General features: G+C 41.0%; 1 protein-coding gene across 4 annotated transcripts; it reads right to left on the bottom strand.

Moving 5' to 3' along the window:
- Positions 1-620: 620 nt before the first annotated feature.
- Positions 621-23,793, bottom strand: sh3tc2 (SH3 domain and tetratricopeptide repeats 2). 4 transcript variants are annotated; one of them, XM_058650166.1, is made up of 23 exons: positions 23,519-23,793; positions 18,868-18,988; positions 17,479-17,577; positions 16,183-16,314; positions 15,373-15,500; positions 15,054-15,159; positions 14,198-14,341; positions 12,584-12,785; positions 12,350-12,423; positions 11,259-11,454; positions 10,859-10,995; positions 10,660-10,710; positions 10,244-10,548; positions 9,614-9,803; positions 8,297-9,162; positions 6,920-7,140; positions 6,644-6,810; positions 5,654-5,831; positions 5,416-5,566; positions 4,527-4,649; positions 4,294-4,444; positions 2,208-2,404; positions 621-1,792 (listed from the first exon to the last, which is right to left on the bottom strand). In XM_058650166.1, exons 2-23 carry the CDS (start codon positions 18,890-18,892, stop codon positions 929-931), a joined length of 4,707 nt encoding a protein of 1,568 aa, XP_058506149.1. In that variant the 5' UTR covers positions 18,893-18,988; positions 23,519-23,793; the 3' UTR covers positions 621-928. The 4 variants fall into 4 exon arrangements, with proteins under 4 accessions (XP_058506149.1, XP_058506152.1, XP_058506148.1 ...); XM_058650169.1 differs by lacking the exon at positions 18,868-18,988; XM_058650165.1 differs by lacking the exons at positions 18,868-18,988; positions 23,519-23,793 and adding an exon at positions 18,989-19,738.
- Positions 23,794-24,978: the final 1,185 nt, after the last annotated feature.

Below are 24,978 nucleotides of genomic sequence, written 5' to 3'. Positions count from 1 at the left end.
CTGGAGGTGCTTTAAAGACAGATTAAACATAAAATGCCTAAGAACGCACACTATTTTTATGACTCCTTGAGCTCAAACCACTATGACTTTTACCTTAACAAAAAGTCTACAATCAGTTTATTATTAAGCCTCTGCAAAAAGAAGTGTGTGTACATTAAATATTACTATTTAAACAAAACAAAAACAAAAACAACTTTATCATTATTATTGTTATTATTAAAATAGAGACAGCTCTAAGTTGATGTCAAAATGATGGGCAGCATTGTAAACTCAACTGTAGTTTGAGGGGAAGAAAAACACCTAACCAATGTATTGATTCCAACAGCATATTTGTGTGTCTGATATTTCTCATTCCTCAATAATTTTCCACGGCTATTAAAGCTCATAATTGCAAAAGGTGAAGTTAGCTCACACATCAAATGTGTATACCATAAGTTCCCATGCTAATATACCATTTTCCTTAGAGTAAAATCTGCCAAAATACAAATAAATTAGCTTATATACTATTTATTGAGTTAACAATATTATTGAAATCTGCTTTCTTTGTTTCTGGGCTCTTTATGCGTTTTGGCAAAGCCAACTATTATTTAAATGTTTAAAAAAGCACAAAATAAACAATATACATAAACAAAATAACCATCTTTATGTTTGTGCCATATCTTCCAGAGATACAAGAATTTATAAATCGTATAATACAAGTGTTATAACCACAGAATATCTTACACAAAAGGCACATACTTTTTAATCGAGTATATTTCTCTCATTTTTTTTACAGTATTGACATCATTTTTTTTTTCTTACAATAAGTGCCATGTGACTGGAACGTTGCAATCAGTTTGCCGGTCAGGAAACATGTGACCAGACAAGGGAAATGTCAGTGAAGAACAGAAAGTGCAACTGCATGTATACATGGTCCAAGTCCTCGTGCTCACCCTGTGTCTCTCGTCTCAGATTCATGTGTCTCTGTGCAGTCACAAGCGTTGTCTACACTAACAGTCTTGTCTGGATTTATTCTAACAGCCTCTCTGTGGTCAAGCTCAGGCCGACTGTCCTCCAGACCGACTTCTTCTTCTATAGGATCTGCACGAGCGTCCTTTTCTTTATGAGAATCAGTGTCTCTAACATCTGTGTCTCCTGTGATATCGTTGGTGGGATGGACAGGTACTTGGGTGGACATGTTGTGGTCAGTGCCAAAGTCTGGCTCAGCCCCCTCTGTTGGGTTCTGGTAAGTTTGCGAAGTGTCAGTGGAGCTGCTGGTGTCCGACATCTGCTCCTTTGCCGTATCAAAGGACTCAGTGAAAATACTGTCACTGTACGATTGACTGGTGATGGTGTCCGTCTCGCATCTATCCCCGCAAGCACCATCTGTGTCAGGAAGATGGTGATGGTGGTCTTCTTTCCCATGAGCATTTCCAGGATCACTGTCTCCACAGCCATCCTTTGCGGGAACATGCCTCACACACGTTCTTGGGCTTGACTCACCTTTGTAATTTTCATCTTTAGGTATGGAATCAGTGCTCTTATACAAACTCTCTGTATGTGCCATTTCAACATCTGAGTGCTGTTCCCTCTGCAGGTTCAGCTCTGTGTCTGGGTCGTCCTCTCCAGCCAGAACTCTCCTCAGACTCTGGGCTCTATCCCTGTAAACCTGGCACAGGTGAGCATCGGGCATGTGGTTGCCGTGGATTTCTGCCAGCTTCATGTACACCACATACAGAGCCTCAGGGTGAGATTGGTCCTCCAGGGCTGCTGCCAGGGCCAAGTGGAAGTAGCCCACTGCATCAAACGCATCCTGGACAGAGTGAACAGTGCACAGCTCAGATCAGGTCTCACTGCAATTGACTACTTATCATCAGATTTGAAGATTATTTTCTTTTAAAGGGACATCAGATAAAGGCAAATACTAAGAAAAGTGATAGTTCAGATTTTTAAAGTGTGGCTGTGTGAGTGCTGACGACACCATGTGCTCTGCCATCACTCGTGAACCAGCAGGGACAGAAGAGACACATATCAGCCACTTTACAAAATGCTCACCTAATAAAATCTACACCTGCTCGGTCTATGTTATGTAAAGAATATATAATTAAGCCTTTCCCAAATGAACTTCTTTGGTAAATTTGTGTCACCTAATTCTAAGTCCATAAAAGTATTGTGTCAGTAGCTCATGAAACCACACTTCAAAAATGTCTACCTTTAAAAAAACCAACCTTCAGTTTGTGTAGGGTGATATTTCCTAGTCTGCAGTAGACCTTGGTGTAGTAGTGAGACTCTTTCGGGTGCTGCAGGAGTGGGGGGCAGAGGGACAGGCACTTGAGGTAGTAGTTTTCTGCCATCTCGTACTGCTGCAGTCTGTAGTAAACTGTCGCCAGTCTGTGGTGAGCTGTCCTCTCATTCACCTGCACAGCTGAGGGACAACAATAACACTGTCTGTTCACAGAGGAGCTTCATTGTTATTGCAGGTCATAACACATCTTCATTCACAGTTTAAGCAACACTGTGTTATTTTTCCTGGTTGTGACACAGCCGTAGAAAACACTCCACAATAAAAGGAGATTTTACGATTGTTTATCCTTTTATCGATACTCCACGATAAAAGGACACAGGTGCAAGTGTTCCTTCTCTCAATTACCAGTCCATGATGCATTAGAATGACTTTCAATCCACAAAACAAAACATTTGTTTTAACTTTTAGTCCTTATTTTCAGCAGAATGTGAGTCACTTCTGGTTTGACATTTCCTGTCATTGGTTGCTTTATGCTGCAGGCCTGACAACAACATTGACAGATAATATCGCTTCTATGAAACAGGTATCATGTGTGCAGTCAGGGGTTGCTATAACAGTCATGGGTTTAAGAGAAATGCTTTTAATGAAACAGGAATGTTTGGATCATCAGTCGCAAATAAGACAGGAATGTGGATGCAGAGTGGCGTACAAACTTTTTTTGTTCTTCAGGGAATAAGGAAACACCCTGTGGCTAAAAGCCAAGCGTCTCTATGTCTGTTTGTTTCACTTTGTTCAGAAGATCATCAAGTACTATATTACCTGTTTGATCTTCTTCCCTCTGGCAGGCGCTACAGAACACTGAATACCAAAACTGACACGAGAACAGTTTTTTCCCCAGGCCGTCACATTAATGAATACTTGATTAGTTTATTTATTCACTATTTTGCACCTTATCTTTTATATACATAAATATATATATTTAAAAATAGACCGGACCTCTGGACACTTTATTTATTCACTTTTTACTACACTCTTTTTAAATTATTGTTCTGTTGTCCTTTGTTCTTTCAAGTTGAATGTATGTTAAGTTATGTTGATGTTTACGTTTAATGTACAGTGTGTGCTAGATAAAACCAGAGTCAAATTCCTTGTATGTGTTCACATACTTGGCCAATAAAGCTGATTCTGATTCTGATTCTGATGCTGATTCTGATATCTACGCTGTGAAACACCAATAAAACCTTCAAGGTGACGTCAGCAGCTGCAGGTAAAACCAAAGCTAATGTTTATTCAATGTTGTTAGTGTCTGAGTTGGTGTCACAATCAACAGTAGATATAATATTCTTAATTAACGATATTATATCGTTAATTATTAATTATCATTATATTGCTGACTTTTATTAATGAATGATTACATTTCATTCAGTCATTCAACCCTCCACACCAAGCGACAGCCCAAAATAACTTATTGCACTGATGTGGAACTGACCTGCCACTTCAATGAGTCAGTGACAGTTACGTTGTGTTTGCACGACATTGTGAAGAAAGCAGACTCACACTGTTCACAGTTATGTGGAGGAAACAGATACCAGAGGTATTCCAGATATCAACAGGAAGTCAAACCCTCCGTTACTTCTGCATTCGTTTGTGAGTCCTATACAAGTACTTATTGGCAAATGACCAGCGTGTTTACTTAATAATAGATCTACTTCACACTTAACCCGGTCACAAGATTATCTGACCCGTGAAAACCAACACATGAACACTGACACTGGAAAAATTGCTTTTAAATATTATGCACCTCAAAAAATGTCAGAAACATGCAAAGTTGTGTGTGGATGTATGAGTGAACGTATGTGTGACTGTTTTCTGTGTGCATGATGTTTTTTTATATTTTATATTTTATCGTTTATTCAGCACATTTTGTATTATGTATTGCCTTTATGTTACACTTTGTTTTGCAGGATGCCTTTAAGAGAGAAGAAGAGCTGTCCCTTTCCCTGTTATAAATAAAGAATGATGATGATGATGAAAATAAGGTTGTGATTCCACTCGCCCCAGATCTGTACCTGTTTTGGCGGCGATCTCAACAGCCAGTGGTGCGTACTGCAGAGCCTCCTCCAGCTCACCGTGGTTCATCAACAGCTCTGTCAATTTACTCAACAAACGAAACTCTGAGTGGACGTCCTTGATGCAGCGTGCAAATGGCAGACTGCCATCCTGAGTAATAGAAAACATGTTTGTTCAATTAAACCAGCTGTGTCAATATATGTACAGGACATTTGAAAAAAAAAAACCTCACCCTGAAGAAAGGCAAAGAAGACATCTGATTCCTGTGGCCTCTGAAGTAGACGTCCCCTGCCTCTTCATAGATGCTCATGGCAAAGTGAGAATCATTCATCCTCAATGCTGTCTTCACTGCTGCCTGTCAATCATATAAACGTGCATATAAAGTAAATCCCTGTTCACAGTGTATGTTTAAAGCAGACCTATGCAAGATGTTTACCCTAATTTAACAGTCTCAGCGTCATTATGATGCTTAAACAGCTTGTTGTGGGGAGACTGTGGGCTGTCTCCACTGCCCCCTACTGTCTGTTAGCAGAAAACCAGCCTTGCAAGATCAAGGCCACCGACCCAGAGTCCTCAGAATCAGGAGGTCTCACAAAGTCTGGGGTCTCACGAGCCAGTACATGGCAGAGCCGGCGAAAAAGAAGCAGAGAAAACCGTAGTCGGAGGAAGCGAGGAAGAGGAAAAGACTGTCTGACTGAGCGAGGGGCCACACACGAGTAAACATGGAACTAGAAACACACAACAGAATCATGAAAAAGGGATGATGAGTGGCATGGACATGGCTCCACTGCTTGTGTTCGCCAGCTCAGCTGAAATAAAATGTACATGGCCAGGAGAGGGGAGGGAAGGGGGGGAGCGACAGTGAGGATAGAGCAGTAGACAATGGATGGATGTTCATGGTGGTGTCGTAAAAACAATATTTATTTATGTACTCCAAAACTATAGGAGGAGCGCCAAAAAATGCAACCAGACTGCTTTTTCTGCTTTAAGAAGTACATTTAAAACCTACTTAAGGAACAAGGTTTGCTTGTATTTTATGCAAATTGTATTTTATACAAGCAAACCTTTACTTTCAGTCGTGTAACCAGGGTTACGGGGTGCCTGTAACCCCTCCTCCTCACCTGCAGGTACATGTCAGCCAGCTCGTCCTCCTGGATGAGGTAATATATGCGTCCCACTTGTAACCACGTCTCCGACTCTTCCTCCCTCTTCCCCAAATCAATGGAAATCCTCAGACTCTGCTTGGTGTAGTCCAGAGATTTACGAGAAGACCTACAACACACAGGACATTTTTTCAAAAATAAATAATAAAAACAACACACTGAAGGAGAAGAGAGTCAGGGGAAGGTTATCACTCACCTCTCAGTGTTGAGTGTGAGGTAGAGGCTGCTGAGGATTTCCAGGTACTCTCCCTCTAATCTCTTGTCCTTGAGATCTCTGGATACCGACACACAGTGCTCAAAATAAACGATACTCTGACCGTACAGTAGCATGTCAGCGTACAGTCGACTCAGCACCTTGGCCACCACCATCTGACCTGAGACACACAGCAAAAGTGTCACCACTTGTTCCTCAGCATTTCATCTTAATCACACATACAGTATGTCAGTGTCAACTTACACTGTACATGTAAAACAGATAAACAAACAACTGTGCAAAAACCTGCAGTCATCACTGCTAACCTCACCACACAAGTTATAAAACCCAGACCCAAAGAACTTTGACCCCTCTTTTCCCGTCTAATGTAACAATGTGAGGAACAAAGACCATACCCCTGTGAGGTCAGTCAGTCAGTCAGTCATCATTATATTATTTGAATGTTCATATTGTTTTATATTTGATAGATTCCTGTGTTTAAGTCCTGAGTAATGCCGTATAGATTGAGTAGATATATATTTTTTTGCATATTGATTGTATTTTATGTTTTCAAATGTATTTTAAAATGTGTTTTAAAATAAAACAAATGTGTTTTATAACCCATAATATGTCATTTTATTTGACAAAAACTATATTATTATTATTACACTTGCAACTACTGTTATTATTATTATTATTATTATTATTATTATTATTATAATTCATAATAAATAACACCATAAGAAAAGCATATGATTATGGATTTCTGTTACATTGTTTGTCCACTGGAGGGCACTGACATGTTCTCATCAACTGAAACGTTCACATACCTGCTTATCTCTGTCACAGTCCACAGAAAGGAATAGAGTAGAATAGAATAACAATTGCTCAAACTATCCTTAAAAACAATAGTACAGCAAGAAATCATCAAGTTTCTGCTTCACTTTACCAAGTTTGAACCAAGTTTACCTTCTGTGGTGATGATGTACTTACTGTGCAAGTTTCTGGCATGTAGTGCAATTAACAGTCCCATTTCATAACACGCTCTGGTTTCCTGTCTCCTCCCCCTGTCTTTGTAGCTCCGCCCCAGCCACAGGTAGGTCTGAACATGCTCCTCATCTGTGGGACTGTCCCAAAGCTCAAGAAAAAGGTGCAGCGATCTGGTGGTATAATTAACACCATAGTCAGTGAGTGAGTTATTGCATCCCCTCTTTACAACTTTAGTCTGTGTTTTCCAACTGTATACGTCTTTAAATACAGATATCTGACCTGACTAGGAAGCGCTGTGCCACCCGTGACGCCCCCACATCCAGTGCCAGGCAGCCCAGGTTGGCCAGTGCAAGCGCCTGGTTCCTCTGATTCCCACTCTCCCTGGAGATCACCAAGGCTGAGTGGAGATGCCAGCCTGCCTCTGGGACACGACCCTGTTGCCTCAGACACAAAGCCAAGAGGTTGTGGATCACTCCTCGCTGTGTGGGACTGTCTGAACCCTGGACAGAGATGCACACACACAAAGCTGCATTTCCACAAAGCAGTGCAGTACCAGTGCAGTTTAGAACACTAAACCCTGAGGTGGTCTTTGTTTTTATTACCTGTTCAAGGATAAATCATTTTTGGGGAAACGACTGCTGCGTGGACACTTTTATCACTTTGTGTTTACTGTTTTCACCCAGAAGAGACCCAACAATTCTCTGTTGACTAATCAACTGACTACAGTGTGTCTAACTCCACCTGTTTAGTGCTGGACAACAAGAGGGTGCCAAAAAGTGGGATGTTGATCAGTTATTTTTGTACAGTTCGCAGACAACTCATGTTTGAATGTTTATTACATCACAATATAAATTATTTAGTTAGTTTAGCTTGGCGTTCAGGATCTGACTTAACTGCCCCCCACCACACACACACACACACACAGACACACAATTCATAAATGTGTACACTCTTGTCCTGACAGTAGCCAACGCTTAGCAAGATGTGAGAAGGTGTGGGGACTTCTACATGAAATAATGTCAGCAGGGTAGGTAACACTTTAGATTAGGGAACACATATTCACCATTAACTAGGTGCTAACTAACATGCATATCAGTAGCATACCAGACCTTTATTAGTAATTATTAAGCCAGATTAACACCTTAATCAGGAATCTTAATTCATGTCGTAATAGAGGTAGAATAAGATTATGCAGAATAATTACTAATAAAGGGCTAGTGTGCTATTTATGCATGTTAGTGAGCACCTAGTTAAAAGAATATGTGTTCCCTAATCTAAAGTGTTACCGCAGAGTATTCCATTGAGTCATAGCTATACAGGAAAAAGGTGACTTTCCAAATCCAGTTTTGTGTTGCGGTACACTACACTCACCCCTAGATACAGATCTTGTTATTCTTGTTGACTTCTCAGAGCAGAGCGTAACATACCTTTTCAAAGGGGGACCTACAGCATTATGAATTATAATTTTAAAAAGTAAGCAAACATTTGAGTGCTTGATCAGATTGTCAAAGTTTAAAATTAGATTTTTGTTTAGTATCTGACAGTGATGTAACGACGTGGCTTTTATGGATATTAAAAGGCAGCTCGAGTTGACTGCCTGAATGAACTAGCTCACAGACTTGCATCATTGTGTACCAGGTGAAGGTGAGTAACTACCTGAAGTGATGTGAGCAGTGGTTCTAGGACACTCTGGGCCCTCTCCGCTTGTCCTGTCAACACCAGCAACCACCCGAGCAGCACAGAGGCCTCAAAGCCCTCCTCCTCATTGATGTGGCCACCCATCTCTACAGCTTGTTGAACACAGAGCACTGCTTTGTCAAATGCATTATACTGCTGGTAGACTGAGGCCAAGCCCAAACACAAGTCCCTTTGGGTCTTCATGTCGCCCCCCTGCTCAGCTGTAGCCAACGCTCGCTGAAGGTAAACCACAATCTGGGCAGGGAGTAGGGAAGTTCCTTCCTTCCAGCGTGGATTCAGGCGAACAGAGTTCCTGATAAACAACTCAATCCCCTGAAAGGCATCATGGAGTGAGTGGTCTTGCCTTGAGTTCAGACTCAGAGAAGCCAGTGCTAAGTAAGGCATGTATTTACGATGATAGAGCCAGCTCAAGAGCCAGTTGAGGTCCAACGGAGCTATGGGTCGTCCCTCAGCAGCGGAGAGAGTTACAGTGAGAAACTGGAGTCTCTCAACAAAAGGAAGGGCATCGTCAGTCTTCTTGAGAAGCAGGAAGAGGCTGGAGATGAGGTAGCAGACACGAGCCTCTAATCTTTTGTCTCCCATCACCACTGATCTCCTCAGGAGCAGCTTCAGCAGTTCGACCTCGTCTGTGGAGGTGAAGGTGTGGCTGGGGAGACAGAGGAGCAGAGCACTGGCCTTCTCCAGAGTCTGGGGCAGTTTGTCAGTCATGCGCTGCTTCAAGTAGAGGGCAGTGAGGTTGGTGTAGAGAGCGATGAGGAGCGGGGTGTCGGAGAAGCTGTCCACACAAACGCTCAGAGCCTCCTCATAGTATACCCGTGCCTGAGGTAAAGAGGAAACATGTGAGCTGATAACTTACATAAAATGTGTAGAAAAAATGGACACAGTCTGATTGCAGTGACCTGCAACCAAACACCTATTGGACAATATTAGCTGTTCGTATGTGCTGTGCTTTATCATCTATTTTCCTCTTAACTGGAACATAATTCACAAAACTGACTCATGTTCTATTGAAGACCTGAAACTAACTTGAGACCATTAACTCCTTGTGAAAATGTACTGACATTATAAATCAAGTGAAAAGTAGCCTCCTTATCCCATAGACTTCCATTGAAACATGCTGCTTTTTACAAACAGGGGAATCACACCTGGTAACTAACTGCTACTTCCATTCTTCTCTATGGGCTTCACTTTGAAGTCACTACATCCATATTTTATAGCCTTTCAACGATACACTCAAAACCTGTGTGAATACCGTAAATGAAGTTCTGACCTGAGAGAGCTTTAGCTTCCGGGCACAGAGTCTTCCCAGGAGAAAACATGCCCGTCGATGTGCCCAGTGCATGCCCGTCCTCTTGGCACACTCCCTGACACTCTCGAGGTGACCTGAGAGCTCGTCCTCAGTCTTCCCACTGAAGGTCAACCACAGGAAGGAGTACTGCAGGTCACACAGAGGCAGGAAGTCCTCCTGGAAAAAGAACAAACAAACTCAAATTCTTTGAAAGAACAGAACATGTTCACCAAAGTAATGGTGGTTGATTTCTTTAATGAAATAATTTTTTCTTTAAATGATGACCAGTTTTAGTCATAAAACAAAAAAAATATAGTCACATTATTTAATTGTAGAAATTGTACGCCAATACAATTGTAAGTGAGTTGTAAGATGGCACTGGGGGGGAGTAACTGTGCATAGACGTGAATTTTTAAATAATGTAATAAATACTGTTAATTTCCCAATTTCCCAATTCCTGATCTTCATTTGTCATCTTAATCCACCTTCAAATTCAGATCTCATGTAAAATTAACTTGAAGTTCTTTCAGAGACATAAAAGATACAGAAGAAATCTGCTGCTCTGGTTTGGGCTTGATAAATGAATTAATGGTTGGACATGTTGAGGATCTGCTGACCTGGAAGTGTTCATGGTTGAGCAGGGTCAGTGTGGGGTCACTGAGATGGGATTCCTCCCCCTCCCAGCTGTTCTCCTCCAAGAAGAGAGGTGGGTCTTCCTGGAACTCGTCCAGCGCTCTGAAAGTGTCGTCCACCGTGAAGGACAGACGCTCCCCATCGCGTGGCAGAGGGTTTTGGGAGTGATAAATGGACAGCCGTGGAGAAGAGACAGAGACAGAGTGGCGTGGGGAGGAGTGGTACGGGGATGTTCCTCCACTTCGCTCTGATATGACACTCTGACGCGCGCTTGAAGAAACCTTATGATCTTTGAGGAGACAATGGAATACAGCAGTTAAGTGTATCAATGCAGAGCAAAGACATTGAGCCTGTTATTAAAAAAAAATAATCTCATAAACTGAGAATAGTGAAGCATTACCATGTTTGGGCTGACTCCTGATGTACATGAAATCTGAATCATCCAGCCTGTCTGAAAACACACAAGGTAAATCAGTTAAAAGCACTAGTTTGAAGTAGAGATGGAAACACTGTGTGGCTTCTCTTACTCCCAGAACTAATGAAACAGTAGCACAATTTAAGAAATAAACGTGAGCTACTTTTTTTCTTTTCTTTTTTACCTAGCCTGTATACAGAACTGATGTCCGATGAGAAGAGTCTTTCCAGCAGGCCACTGTCACTTGGCTCAGGGTTACATGGGTTAACTTGAGCCAGGCTGGCTCGCTCCTCCTCAGTAAGAAAGACCAACTGTCCATCTCTGTGCAGGAGCAACAAAGGCAGCATTATTATCATCTGAGCCGTCTCCCCGTCCTCCTCCTCACCCGATCCACCATGTCCAGACTGCAGATACACTCAATAGGAATTCATTAAAAACCGGAGACGGACCATAAACAAGAGGTAACTAATGTGGATTAGATCAAGATAAAGTGCTTTAAAGCTAGAATGACGCACAACATCACCAGACTGGTACATTCAAACCATGTCATGTATTGTATAACTTTAAAACATGGCGCTTCTTACAGTGGCATTGTGTCCAGAGGTTTGACGTGGGCCTTGTGTATAAATCCAGTGTGACCGGTGGATGTGTGTGTTCCTATGAACACGCCAAGAGCTTGGACTAGCAGACCTTGGATCTCCACAATGTCACCTTGGCACAGTTGGAGCTCATCTGGCCCCAGTGGACAGTAGTCAACCACTGCTACACAGGAACCTGTGACTGAGATATTTAATGAGGACAAGCAAAACATATTAGACGTTTGATCTTACAAGAGAAAACATAGACATTGATGTAAGCAGTAAATAAGGCCACGTCCACATTCACACTACTCCATTTTCATATAAAAGCAGCATTTTTCAGATAAAAGCGATTTGTGTCTAGACAAGCGTTTCAGCTCTGTATCAGAAGAAATCTGTCTCCATGATAACACACCTAAAAACACTTATCATGTGCATGCTGGTGTAAACAGAAAGCTTATTATCTCCTCTGCAGTTGTTTACTTACTTTTCAAAGTACTAGATAAACAACAATGGTGAAAAATCAGAGCACAGATTTCTTTCATTAGACTGAAGACAAGGAAAATATGAATTAAGTTTTAATGGTGCTTTTTGTTCACAGCTGATAAATAAGTCATGGCCGATAGGAACACATTAGGAAGTGACTGTGTGTATAACTGTGTAATCGTTTACAAAGATTTTCATTTTTGCCCAAATACTGTCATGCAGCCATAGAGTTTTCAAACTAAAACAAAAGCTGTTTTTAAAATGCCAAAACACTAGTCTAATGTTAACAACAGGTGCATAAGGAGCAGATTGTATGTCTTTTTAAATGAATGAATTTAGTATGCATGTAACCTAAGCCATCGCATTGAAGCTGCAGCCTAAAAATAACAGAGCTTGAAAAGGCCAAAATAGTTGTGCATGTGTAGGTTTGTCACTATGTGCAAAACCTGTTATAGCATCTTTCAAATTATTCAGATTTTTGTTTACACTGCTCTGCACCACAAACCTTCACAGTTAAATATCATATTAGTGCCTGGGTTCAACATGTGCATTAGCTACATTATCATTACGTGTATTAACATGCTGCCTAGCATGCGTGTGCTTTGTGTTACCAAATGGATGTTCAAACGATTCCTTTTCTGCTGGCGAGCATCCAGCCCAGCCTGGGTACTTCTTCAGGAACCACCTGACCAAACAGGAAGCACTGTTTAATTCTGAGTGTGTGAAAATGCCCAACACATGTAATACAGCTCTTTTTATTGAGCCAAAAACAATTTGAATGAATATTAATTTCAATATTAATAAATATATATCTGGAGTGGCACATTTGATGAAGAGTGACTCACTGATAGAAGGGGTACGGCAGCGGCTGCATGGCACTGACTGGCACCAGGCCATGGTTTCCTGTGGAGAGCATGGTGCCCTCCCGCATGTTGTCCTGGCCCGTGTCCTTTACCATCAGCAGGTCATTCTTTTTGAACGACAGCTGTTCCTCGTCGTCATCATCCCGCTCACTTCTCGTAAACAGTGCCTTAGCGAAGAAGGATCCTGCAATGCAAAGAGATTCATGGCTTTAATGGACAAAATGCAAGCGAGCATTTATAAAACCAGACACCGACAGTGATTCCAGAAAGACATTTTTCATTTATTAAAGTCACCACACTTACGTTAAAGATCAGCAAAACTATTACAGCCACTGCGTACTCATTGAATCCTTTTGAAATGATGAATGTTTTATAGCCCTCCTGATGTAATTCCCATCACTAGTTGCCAGCACTGCAGTCCTGTTATATAATTCTATGAAGCTTTTTGTCTCGGGGAAATGCTCAGGAGATATAAGTCATGTCTGTATAGAGCATGCAGGCAGGAGGGAATCAATACTACAGGCAGGTACTATAATAATTGAGCTTGAGCTTGTAATGTTGTACAATAAAAAAGATAAAATTGCTAAAAATAAAGCAACAACCTGCTATAATTTCATTCAATTACACTGTTTAAAGAAGAGTTGTGGTCATAAAAATGAAATGGGATCCCATTGCTTAGTTGTAATTATAGTAGAAGTAGTGTAGATACTGGCTTTACACAGTAAACCACATGGAGCTTAAAGGCTGCAAGTCGTTTATTGCAATAATGTTCAAAGTCATGTGCACCAGCAACAGTCTATATACTGTCTGTGTGTTTAATGAGGTAAGTGAAAAAGTGATTCCGTATGTAATGGGATCAAATGTCATGTCGTAGCTTCGTACAGCTTATTCATTGTCCCACTGTGGTCAATTGAATGCATTTTCAAGAGAAGGTAACAAGACATAAACATTAGTCTGATACAGGATTTATTTAACCATTTAACACCGAGTGGATTGCAAAGAAACGTTTGCAGAAGCAAACTTTGCATTACCGCAGTGACGTGATGGTTTGTTCTATCGGAAAAATTCCAGCCGTTTCTGAAAGCTGAAAGTTGCAAGTCAAATCCAACATGTGGATATTACGGTAATTTTATTTGCGCTGTTGCAGGAAGCCAGCAATCAGCATCTTTGTCACTCGAGAGGAAAGAGTTGGAAAAACGCTTGTACATTGTTTGGCCTGTTTTTGGACATTGACACAAAAACTCAAACAAATGTTATTTTAAATACTGTATGTTTTATACTGTTCATATTTAAAATGTAACATTCACAGTAGTTTTTTTTAATTAAATACAATCTTAGTTTTTCTTCATTTTAAATTTAACATGCAATAAATTGTAAATAACATTACAGTTTTCTGGCCCTTTTATGGTTAAAATAAGCAAAAATAGTCCAGATGGACATTTTGAGGCTTAAGTGTTAAGGGTCAACTTTAGGTGTAAAGGGTTAACATTCACAAATCGTATGAAGATTAGTAATTTTACAGATTATCATTTTCACTGTGTCCCTAAAATTCTCACCAATCTTCCATTAATTGACGTTACAACATGGGTAACTGACCTTCCTGGAGTAACAGTCCCAGGTAGAGGGTGGCCAGATGTTCTTCATCCACGCTTACGTTAATCTCCAGGTCACTGAGCAGCTCTGAGTCCAGCCAGAAGGACTGGTCACACAAGAAGTTCTCCAAGCAGCGAGCCACATAGCCTGAGACAGAGCAGACAAAACTCCCCATTGAATGACAATAATAGTTTTTAATGAGGATATCTTTCCTTAAAACCCATAACAAGTTGGTTTGTTTTTCCTTTACAGCATTACACTTGACATGGGACACAATCAAGTTGAAAACTATAATTAGGGAGTTTTCACACACTAAACAACTGCTTCCTTGAGCTCAAAAGTTTGTCCTTATTCAGATGTGTAACAACCAAAACTGGAAGAACCTTTTCTCATGCACCGTCAGTTGTGTTAGTAGTTTTAGTTCAGTGTCACTTCCTGTTTTATTTTGTGTTAGTTAGTTTTAGTTCAGTGTCACTTCCTGTTTTATTTTGGGGTTTTCTCTACTTCCTGTGAGCACCTTGTCTGCCTTGTTCTGTGTCTAGTCTGATTTCCTGATTGTTTTCACCTGGTGCTTCTTACCCTCTCTCCCTATACATACTCCCTTCTCCCATTTCCTGTTGCCAGAGCGTTGTATGTGTGTTGTCAGTGTCTGTTGTTATAGTCTAGCTAAGGTTTGTGTTTGTTTCTCAGTCTCAGGTCAAGTTTAGCTTAGCGTCAGTAAAGGAGTCAGTAAAGTTCTTTAAAACCCTTCTCCAGTCTCTGGTCTCGTGCATTTGGGTCCACCTTTATTTTTTTTCTTGGACTGATGAAATCTGTCTTTCTGGCCATTAAATGAATTAATATGGGTGTGGCTTCTTACCTAATGCCAGGTAAGTTGAAAATTTCCAAATTTCCTCCACAGTCTTGAACGTGAGCACAAAACTGTCCTTCTCGGCATGGACAGACACCAGACGTGCAGACAAGTCCTGCAAAAACACACATCTCATTGTTCATCCATCACATAGAGTAAAAATCAATCACATTTCAAATTACATACACTACACAGGCGTTTTGCTGACTCATATCATAGTGCACTTTATTCTTTATTGTGGTTTCAGAGAGTAATGCGTACATTACACAGACATTAGTACAATAATCTCTGTGTAATCTCTGCGCCGTCAGCTCTGACTCTCACTCACTTTAAAGAGCTGGATGACGTCCTGGCTGTTGCTCTCTACCACTCGTAGTCGTGTGCGCAGAGCCTCCTGTAGGGTCCGGTCAGGATCCTCGCTGGAGCGTCTCCGTCCAGTGAACAGCAGCACAATTTCTAAAAAGAATTCTGTGATTAATCGCACTTCTCTCAAATTCAAAGACAAGATAGAGGGATACTGTATATCACTTTTAATGTAGGAAGGAAGATAGATAGATAGATCTTCTTCTTATTCTATTTATTCAACTAACTGTGATATGTGTAGCATTTTTTTGTATTAATGGTGATGTATGTAGCACCACTGAGCTTAAAATTAATTTCCCCATGGAGATGGTTGTATCACATGGTATGGTATTGCATCATAATCCTTTACTCAGTTAGTCAAACTAACCCATTTGGACAAATTAGGGAGGATGAGGGGAAAATACCCAACATAAATGAAGTATTGTCCTTCCTACAAACAAGAGAGACATAAACTTCAGAAGAGTTCATTACAGGATTTCTATGGGTGCTCATATTTCCGCGAGCTGCTCGATGAGCTCTGGGTTAGTCCCTGGAGGAATGACATAGCTATTAAGCTTCTAACTGGACTCTCAGTGAAGCCAATTAAGTCCATTTGTGAGGAAGAACGTATGGGGACGAGATGGATGAAGCTTAAGTGCTGACGGTGTAAAAGATCAGTAGACAAGCAAATGCGTTCCATCATTATGCAACAACATAGCATGCACAGGGAATACTTGTGAGGGTAAAGTAGTGTGTAATATAAGCAGTGGACTCATTGAAAGCAACGTTCACATACCTGAGGAGAATTTATCTCCCAGAGACACAGTGCTTCCTCTAAAGAATGCTTCCTTCTTCTTCCAGTAACTGTCTGACTCCACCCCTCCTTCATCTGACTCCACCACCGGACCATCCTCATCCTCACCAGTACCTGAGAGAGAGACAAAAACAACGCATGAATCATGTTGAAGCTGCAGTCAGTTCAGTTCAGTGCCAGATTCAAGGTCCAAATGGAAACACTTTAGATTAGGAAAGACCTATTCATCATTATTTAGTTTCTTATTAGCATATAGATTATCCGTAGCCCTTCAGACCAAATAAACTAATTCACTAGCATTAACCTAAGATTCATGATTTCTTTAGTGTAATTTCTTGTGCACAAGTGTTTCCTTACACATGTAAATATGTTCATAAGTCATATTTTCTTAGTCAAGGCCAACAAGTTTGCAAAGTGTATATGATGTTAATCCAGTGTTTCCCAAACAGCAAATTGTCAGGTGTATCATGTGGTGTATCATGTGGAAACATTTTTATCAAAATGGTCATCTTAGGGGCGATTGAAAGCATACTGTAAGTACAGTCCAATTCCCCAGACAGCACAGTGTGGAGATTTAACTGGAAATGTTACCATATGACACTATTGATGGAAGAAAACATATCAGCCTTTAGTCACATGGTTGAACACATGAATAAGAGCTGTTGTTTAATAAATGCTGATACCACACATGATATATCCCAAATGTTCTCATATGATCTCAAGAACAAATGTATTGTTGGTGTGATTATTCTTCCTCTGTTTGGTCTTTATGAATAAAATTGATCCTTCATCTTGAGGCTTTGCCAAACAACACTATCAGACCTTTTGGGCAGTAGAATTCCCTGGACGCGACTTTGTGTTTTCAGTCATACTCCATCTCACTTTACTCGGGCAATGTTGCTGTTGCCTCCGTCTCTCTTGGCATAAAATAAATCCCTTCCTGTATCAAACTGCTTTAGTGAGAAACACAGAGAGAGTTGTGTGGCACTGACGGGCTTAATCAACATTGTACGAACTCATTTCACAGTGGTTTGAATCTAACAGACTAGATTAGATAATTAAAAGTCACACACTGCACACACTTTAAGCAGATCAATATAATCTAAATAGTTAAAATGCTCCATTGTCCAGGGAGGATGTCCCAAACACTTCCTTCCTAAAAGACCCTCATGATATTGGTTTGGTCCACAGTTAGTTAGGAGGGGTCTGTTAAAATATGACATGAACTGACAGGGATTTTTTGTGACACATACAAATGATCTGTGAAACAAACTCTACCTTGAGTCATGATGTCGTTCCCTGAGAAGTGATCATTTGTTCCCCCAAGAGTGTACGGTGATTCCCTCCACAGAGCATCCAGCTCAGCAGGAGAGATGTCTGTAAGAAGGCAAGCAAATGAGTGCCGAGCTCGACCAGAACATGAACATAGTTCACATAGTTCAGATACTACAGTATATCCTAAAGGAATACTTCAATATTCTGGGAAATATGAATTTGCATTATTATATATGAGCCACAGCTGCTGTGCAACATCTAGCTGATTTAGCTTAGCAATGGTTACATCACTCACTATACTATAAAGAGATCAACACTTAACTAATGAGATTTATCGGTTCTCCTTGGGATTGTAGTCGAGCTGTTTACAGTCTTTATGTTTTGCCGGGGTCAGACTACACAATATTTGTGTCTTTCATGTCAGATTATCAATCACAGTGGCACAGATTATTGTTGTGTCTTGTTCAAGGGACTGGCAATGGTTTGACCTCGACCGATCATCATTTACGACACTGTAGGAGTTCATAGGTCATCGGAGAAGAGGGGCGAGGAGTTGTCAATCATGGGTACCAAAGTGTTATGATTGATGCTCGTGGTCTTGTGCTCAGACACAAAAAAGAAAAGAAAGGGAAAAAGGATTGTGTAGTCACTTCCATCTCCCTCTTTGCCATGTTTCTGTCAGTATGTTACACCTCGTTCCCAACGTTCATAATTGGTAAAAATAATGTGTCAGTCATGACCAAATCGCTTTAAAATCAGCCTGAAATTGTGTAGTCTGGTCCGGGCGTAAGCCTTACTATCTGATTAAAAGTGAAAATATTGTGTGTAGCTCTACCCCACATTGTCTAGTAGCACTAACCTTTTTCTCCTATGTCATATTTCTCAAAATGTTTAAGTATTTTTTAACAAACATCCCAGTGGAGACGAGGGTTAATGTGACTGGGGGAGATCAGGCCATTGGTTAGAGTGGGGAGTTATTGGGGTATGGGGGAAGATAACAATGATGTTGAACACAGGCAGCTGCGCTGACATCAGAAAAACCTCCAGCCTCACACAGCTGTCCTGCCCTGTCACATGTTTCAGACACAATTATAATTGTGCAATAACAGTTTCATTTGAATTAAAGTGGAACTTTCCTCCATTTCCAACATGCATTGTCAGTGCACAACACACCACAACAGAACAGTGTTAACTTGATGCACAGCATTCACAACAAGACAGTGGGCACACAACTCAGCAACACAAAGCAACATGATATTAGGCCAAGGAGGACAACAGCCTATTCTTTTCCATCCCACTATACAGAGCACTGTTAGCACCAACAGGACTGCATGAGTCGACACAAGTACAATCATGCTGCTACAGTAAAGAAATACTCCATGCCCTTTTTACCTTCTTGGCTAAATGTGTTACCCATGTTGTATACACTTAGACCTATGCTCCTGTCTATCTGAGTGCAGGGCTCCGTCTCATGACGGGACTGAAGTAGTGCACAGAGCAGGCTGGGACCGACCTGTGAAGGAGGAGAGGCAGGCTTTGATGAGCGGTCCACAGCAGGAAGAGTTGAGCAGCGGTCTGCAGCAACAAGACGCCATCTGGCCCAAGAGCCGGCAGCTCCCAGAGATCAATGCCATCCCATCTCTCCCCCCCAGCCTCTTTAACAACAATTCTCTCTCTCTTCCTCTCTGTTGGACAAGCCCTGCTTCCCTTCCTATTACTGTATTCCCTTTCCTGTGCTGCTTGCTCTGTCTTTCCCCCAGTTAAGTGTTTACTGACTGAGCTCCTTCTGTCCCAGTGGAAGCCTCTTCTCTAAGTCTTTTTCTATCTGCCTGGGTTTGCTTGTGTTTGTGATCCTTATGTCTCTCACAGTCTGGACCTCCCTCCTCCCACCAGCATCTCTCTCCTCAGTAGCTGCCCAGTTAGCGAGTGAATGCACAAAGCACTCTCAGCGACTGGCATGAGTGTGTGTGTGGGGGGGGCAGGCCTCGCTTGAGAGTTTCCCTATGTGTTGTGTGTGTGTTGTGGGTCAGTGAAAATATGCACAGAATGTGTGTCACAAAGACAATGAGGGAGTCTTTTGCTGGGACAATGTATTGCTGATCCACTGTAAGGCAATGCCACACAAGAACAGGCTGCAAGGTCACATGGGAGGGGGTGAGCGAGATCGAGGATCGGTTTGTCCACATCACACAGTTTAACATAACATTCTGACGCTCTCTGCCATCAGGAGGGAAACAGATGGACCTAACACATCGCAACAAGATCACTTTGTGGCCTCTCAAAGCAGACCATACAGTATAAATGCCTTAGATTTTACAGCCTTTAGTTGTTAATGTCACAATAAATTATGTCATTATCATTTTGCAAGCTTTAACTAGTTTTCTCAATATAATATGGTATTTTGTGTTATTTTGAGAAGTAAGACACTGCCGATTTTGGCTATTGTTGGACAGCTAAAAGCAGTATTTATTCAAGACAATACTGTCACATTACAGTAAACTGTATTTATAAGGGAAATTACTGCTTAATCCGAAAATATAGTATTTATACAGAAAAATATCACTAATACTACTAATATGGCATAACTATGAAGTCACAGTTAACAGCTGTGTGTATATGTATATATATATATATATATATGAAAGTATTATTTAACCCACATAATTGAATATATATACATATGTATGTATTTATGTATATATGTATATATGTATATATATATATATATATATATACTGTATATATATATGTATATCTCCTCTGAGATATATAAATCTCAGAGGAGGAAGGTTTGGTGATTGACAAGTCCCATAGATTTGAGGTTCTTAGAGACGCCCTGTACACAGCACACAGAGACGATTGCAAAAATGGCTGGATGTAAAGTCACATGATATTCTGTTAGGTATGAAAACTGTCCATCTTGCCACCAGAGAGACTCGCACATACTAAAAGGGACTCTTGAGAAATTCATAATGGGAACGTGGTTGAAAGAAGGACGGTATAGTTACATTCTTTGTTTTATTGGTTGTTGTTTAGAGTCTTCTCATTCATTTCTTTTGTATCACACAATACTGAAAATTAGAAATCAACAGCTTGTAACAAACATCCCAGCGAGCAGCGTCCTGGTGTGTTTTAATACCGTGACATGATGTGTTATAACGACACGTTACTGTCTTTGTTATGACCTCATGTATTGGTTTAGAATGAAAGAGGAAGTCCAAAAACCAAACCAGATTCTTAACCATGAAACTGTTATTATCGCCTTATTTTCGCACAAAAATGAAAACAGTCAGTATGCTGATAGGGAGTGTGTACTGACTCTGCTCTTATGTGACTCTTTATCATTGAATAAAGACATGGCTTGTGCAGGGAATCATTCTGAAGCTGATATTATGATGTTGTGTTCAGCACACACAGTGTTGACAGAGACCCGCGGTTCGGCGGCCAGAAGACTGGGACGTTCCAGCACAATGTGTTCACTCAGCCAGTAACAGATCATGTTGTTTGTGTCATAACTTAATGCCATCTTGGGAACAGTGTGTAATAATAAGGGTGAGTCATAAGTGAATGTGACTCCTTGAAGTCAATTAGATGTTTTTTTTAATGCTTTAGTTTTAGGGTTTGATTCTGATAACTGTGCATGTCTAATTCACTCATTTAGCTCACTTGTTGGTCACTGCCAACTTCTAAAGCAAACATGTTGCTCTGTGGCAGATTAATGCACCACTGTGTGCACCTTCTGTAGTTGCTGATCGGGTCAGTTTGCCCTCTGATGAAAGAATAATCTGGAATGTCACTGCTCTTCACCAAACTCTGATATAATGACTTAAAAAAATAGTAAATCAGAACAAAGCACCACGCAAAATGTTACAATGTATTTTTTGTTTCCCCCTCATCATCACACATAGTGAACCAGCAGACTATGAAATAACGCTTGTACACTTTGTATCTGTCGATTGTGGATGGATAAAACAACCTGAAACAATAGAAACTAAGCGTCTAAACACTCATACGGTGTGACCATTCTAGTATGAGAAACTGTGTCTCCCTTGTGCACAAAAATCTGTGTCACAGATCTATAAATCTATGATGAACCAGGACATTAAAGAAGATAAAACAATATTTCTTCTTCTCTGAGGATGATGTCAGACTCAAAAACTGTTTAAACTCTTGTTTACCGAGTTGAAAAAATACTTTTTTCCTTGTGAAAGATAAAAAAACCTGAACAAATGTAAGTAGGACAATTTTTTTTTTAACATCTCTTCACTACCCATTCATTTTAGGGTCCGTTTTAAAATCACTGAAGACCTGATCCCTGAGGTCTTCAGGTCAGAGGCTGTTAGTTGTTCCCCACACAAGCTTTAGGACCAGAGGAGATCAAGCCTTTCAGGCAGTGGCTCCCAAAAACTATGGAGCGCGCTATCTCTGTCTTTGTGTTGATTACATTTTAAAAAGCAGTTTAAGATTATTCTATTCAAACAGGCTTGTAGTAAGACGAGGGTTTTTATGGCTTTGAATCTGTGTGTTTCTGTGTCTATCCATTGTATCAGACCTTATGTCTCTTTTATTATTTATTGTAAAGCACATTGTGTGATTTTTTAATATTATTATAATATATAATATATAATATTATAATACAGAACAGGAAATGTCCAAGTGTGCAGCATCTTGCTATAACATGCAGCAGTGCCATCATTTAAAGGCTCCATCACTTACACGTCCCACATTGAACCCCTGAATGTGTTCTGTCTCTACACATTCAAGACAAAACAAACAATTTGTCGAGTTGTTGGAAACAACTTAGTTTTTTTTTTTTATCCCAGTGACAGATGCTTTATGCATGATGAATTTACAGTGACTTCTGTCTGTAACCACTGGAGACACAGTGGCTGAAATCCTTGTCTGACTTCAGTCTCTCTCTTCATCTTGTTTATTTGGCGGTTGAATGGCCGTGACTGAATGTGTGTGTGTGTGTGTGTGTGTGTGTGTGTGTTTTGTGAGGCCAAAGGCATGACAGAGCATTTTCTCACACTCTTCTGGACTCCTTGCTTGTTTCTCATATGTAGAGAAAAACAGATTGTGTTTAATCTAATAAACACAGACTGCTCAAGGCTGATGCGTGTGGTCACATGCTCGTCCCTTTGTTAGTGCCAGACGCTGCATAAAGGGCAGCACTTGTGTCCGGTGACAACCACAGCAGTTATGGAGAAAACAGAGCGTTTCTGGTGCACGGTGATGGCGTGAACACCTGTGGCTCGACCACTGAGGCAATTAAAACATTCCCCGCGCTGCATCACCGCTTCACTAAAAGCGTACAAACAACACATGTGGTTAGAGATACGTGAAGCCACAGACACTGCATGTGTTGACGGGTCGACGAGTTCCAGTGACCACATACCATTAATGACCTTTGAGTCTCCACAAACCACAGGAAAAGCCTGCACTGGAGTTGGGACTCTCGACCGTATATGACAATAACACTCAACTCTAATAAGAAACATATGGTGCCAGCATTATGTGTGGCTGTGTTCACATGCATTATCAAGCAGGGACTGTTTGTACGTGTTTGTGACTGTGTGTGTTTGTGCAATCTAGGTTTGAAGATTTTGGATACAGGACTTAGTGGAGAGTAACGTGAGACTCGGGGTTTGGGGCTCTAAGTTTAGACTAACCTCCTGTAAGCTCACTCACATGCCTGTGTGTCTAGGACAGAGCTCCCTGCAGGGAGATTCCCACACTGTTGCATGGCAGCAATTTGAACAAAACCCAAGCAAACTTTATGGAAACATAACCACAAATTCATCAGGCTCTGCAGATCCGTTTTATTTCCACACTGTGGCATTCTTTCATTCACCAGAAAGAGAATAGAGAGACGAGGAGACTGCATTGTGTAAGATGATGCGAGAGAATGACAGTGACAACACTTCAGATAGTTATACTATGACTTACTATAACTTTATGGTTATGTGAGTACAAAGTACACATGTGTTAAACCACAGAAGAAGGTCCATGACACAGTAAGATAAAAAAAGACAACTCTTACCTCTGTGATCCAGCTCTCCCTTCTCACTTCATTCCCTCAGCAGAATGTGTGTGTTATCCATACTGTGTGTGTGTGTGTGTGTGTGTGGCTTCACCATTTAACTGGTGAACTGAATCTCATGACAGCTGCTGAAAATGTCGCCATTCTCCACTGTCAGCCCAAAGAGAACAGGAGAGGAGACAAGGAAACGAGAAAAAGAAAATATGAGTGTGTAAGTGACGGTGTGTGCGTGTGTGTGTGTGTGTGTGTATGCACCTTTGAGCGCCACAGAGGCTGTCACAAAGCATGTGCATGGGGACTGAGGAAGTTTTTTGTTAACTCCTCCCAACATTTCATTAGGCCAAGAGTACAGCCTCCTTCACTCTCTCTCTCTCTTTCTCTCTTTCTCTCTTTCTCCCCCACCACACACACACACACACACACACACACACACACACACACACACACACTTCCTCTAGCTGTAAAAAAGTGGAAACTTATGAACTTACAACAGGAATGAGGCAATGAAAGCAAGTCAGCTTTTGATTGCAACTGCTAAACTCACACAATAGCCTGCTGGCACTTCCCATTGAGACTAGTCTGGTTTTAAATGTCCTCATTCCACAACACCAGTCACACCAGTTTGGTTTGACGCACCTGCATTTAGGAGATCACAGTCAGCTGATCATAGATCACAGTCAGTCAGTCCATACCTGAGATATCACACATCTTCATTCCAAACATTTTTAAAGCCTCACCCATGGAGTTTTCTCTCAGAGCAACAGGACTTCAATGCATGTCATGTAATAACATGCTAGTGTCAAGTGTTTATAGTTGTTTTTTTAATTTGTTTTGAAAATCTTAGCTGAAAAATTGGTCAGTCAGTCAGTCATCATCTACCGCTTTATCCTCTGCCAGAGGGTCGCGGGGGTGCTGTGCCAATCTCAGCTCCATCAGGCGATAGGCGGGGTACACCCTGGACAGTTTGCCAGTCCATCGCAGGGCCACACACAGATAGAGACAAACAACCATTCACTCTCATTGTCAATTTAGAGTGTCCAATTTACCTAATCCCCACATTGCATGTTTTTGGACTGTGGGAGGAAGCCGGAGAACCCGGAAAAAACCCACACACACACGGGGAGAACATGCAAACTCCATGCAGAAAGGCCCTTGTTCCAACCGGGGCTCAAACCCAGGTCTTCTCGCTGCAAGGCGAGAGTGCTAACCACTACACCGTGTGGTTTAATATTATGCAAAAATAATATATATATGCATATATATATATATATATATAGACACAGATACATAGATATAAGTGAACTGCATTTTACAGTAGAGAATGGCATGTTTATGGCATTTATGGCATTCTTACATGGTGTGAGAAATATAGATATACTATAGTATTGATTATTGTGTGTTTTACAGTATAGGGTGCAGTAGTTGAGCAGGAATTTGCCATTATTGACACGGTAGTTGCA

Source organism: Solea solea, chromosome 14, assembly GCF_958295425.1.
Source record: "Solea solea chromosome 14, fSolSol10.1, whole genome shotgun sequence".
Taxonomy (NCBI): domain Eukaryota; kingdom Metazoa; phylum Chordata; class Actinopteri; order Pleuronectiformes; family Soleidae; genus Solea; species Solea solea.
This window is presented reverse-complemented; position numbering and strand designations above follow the sequence as displayed.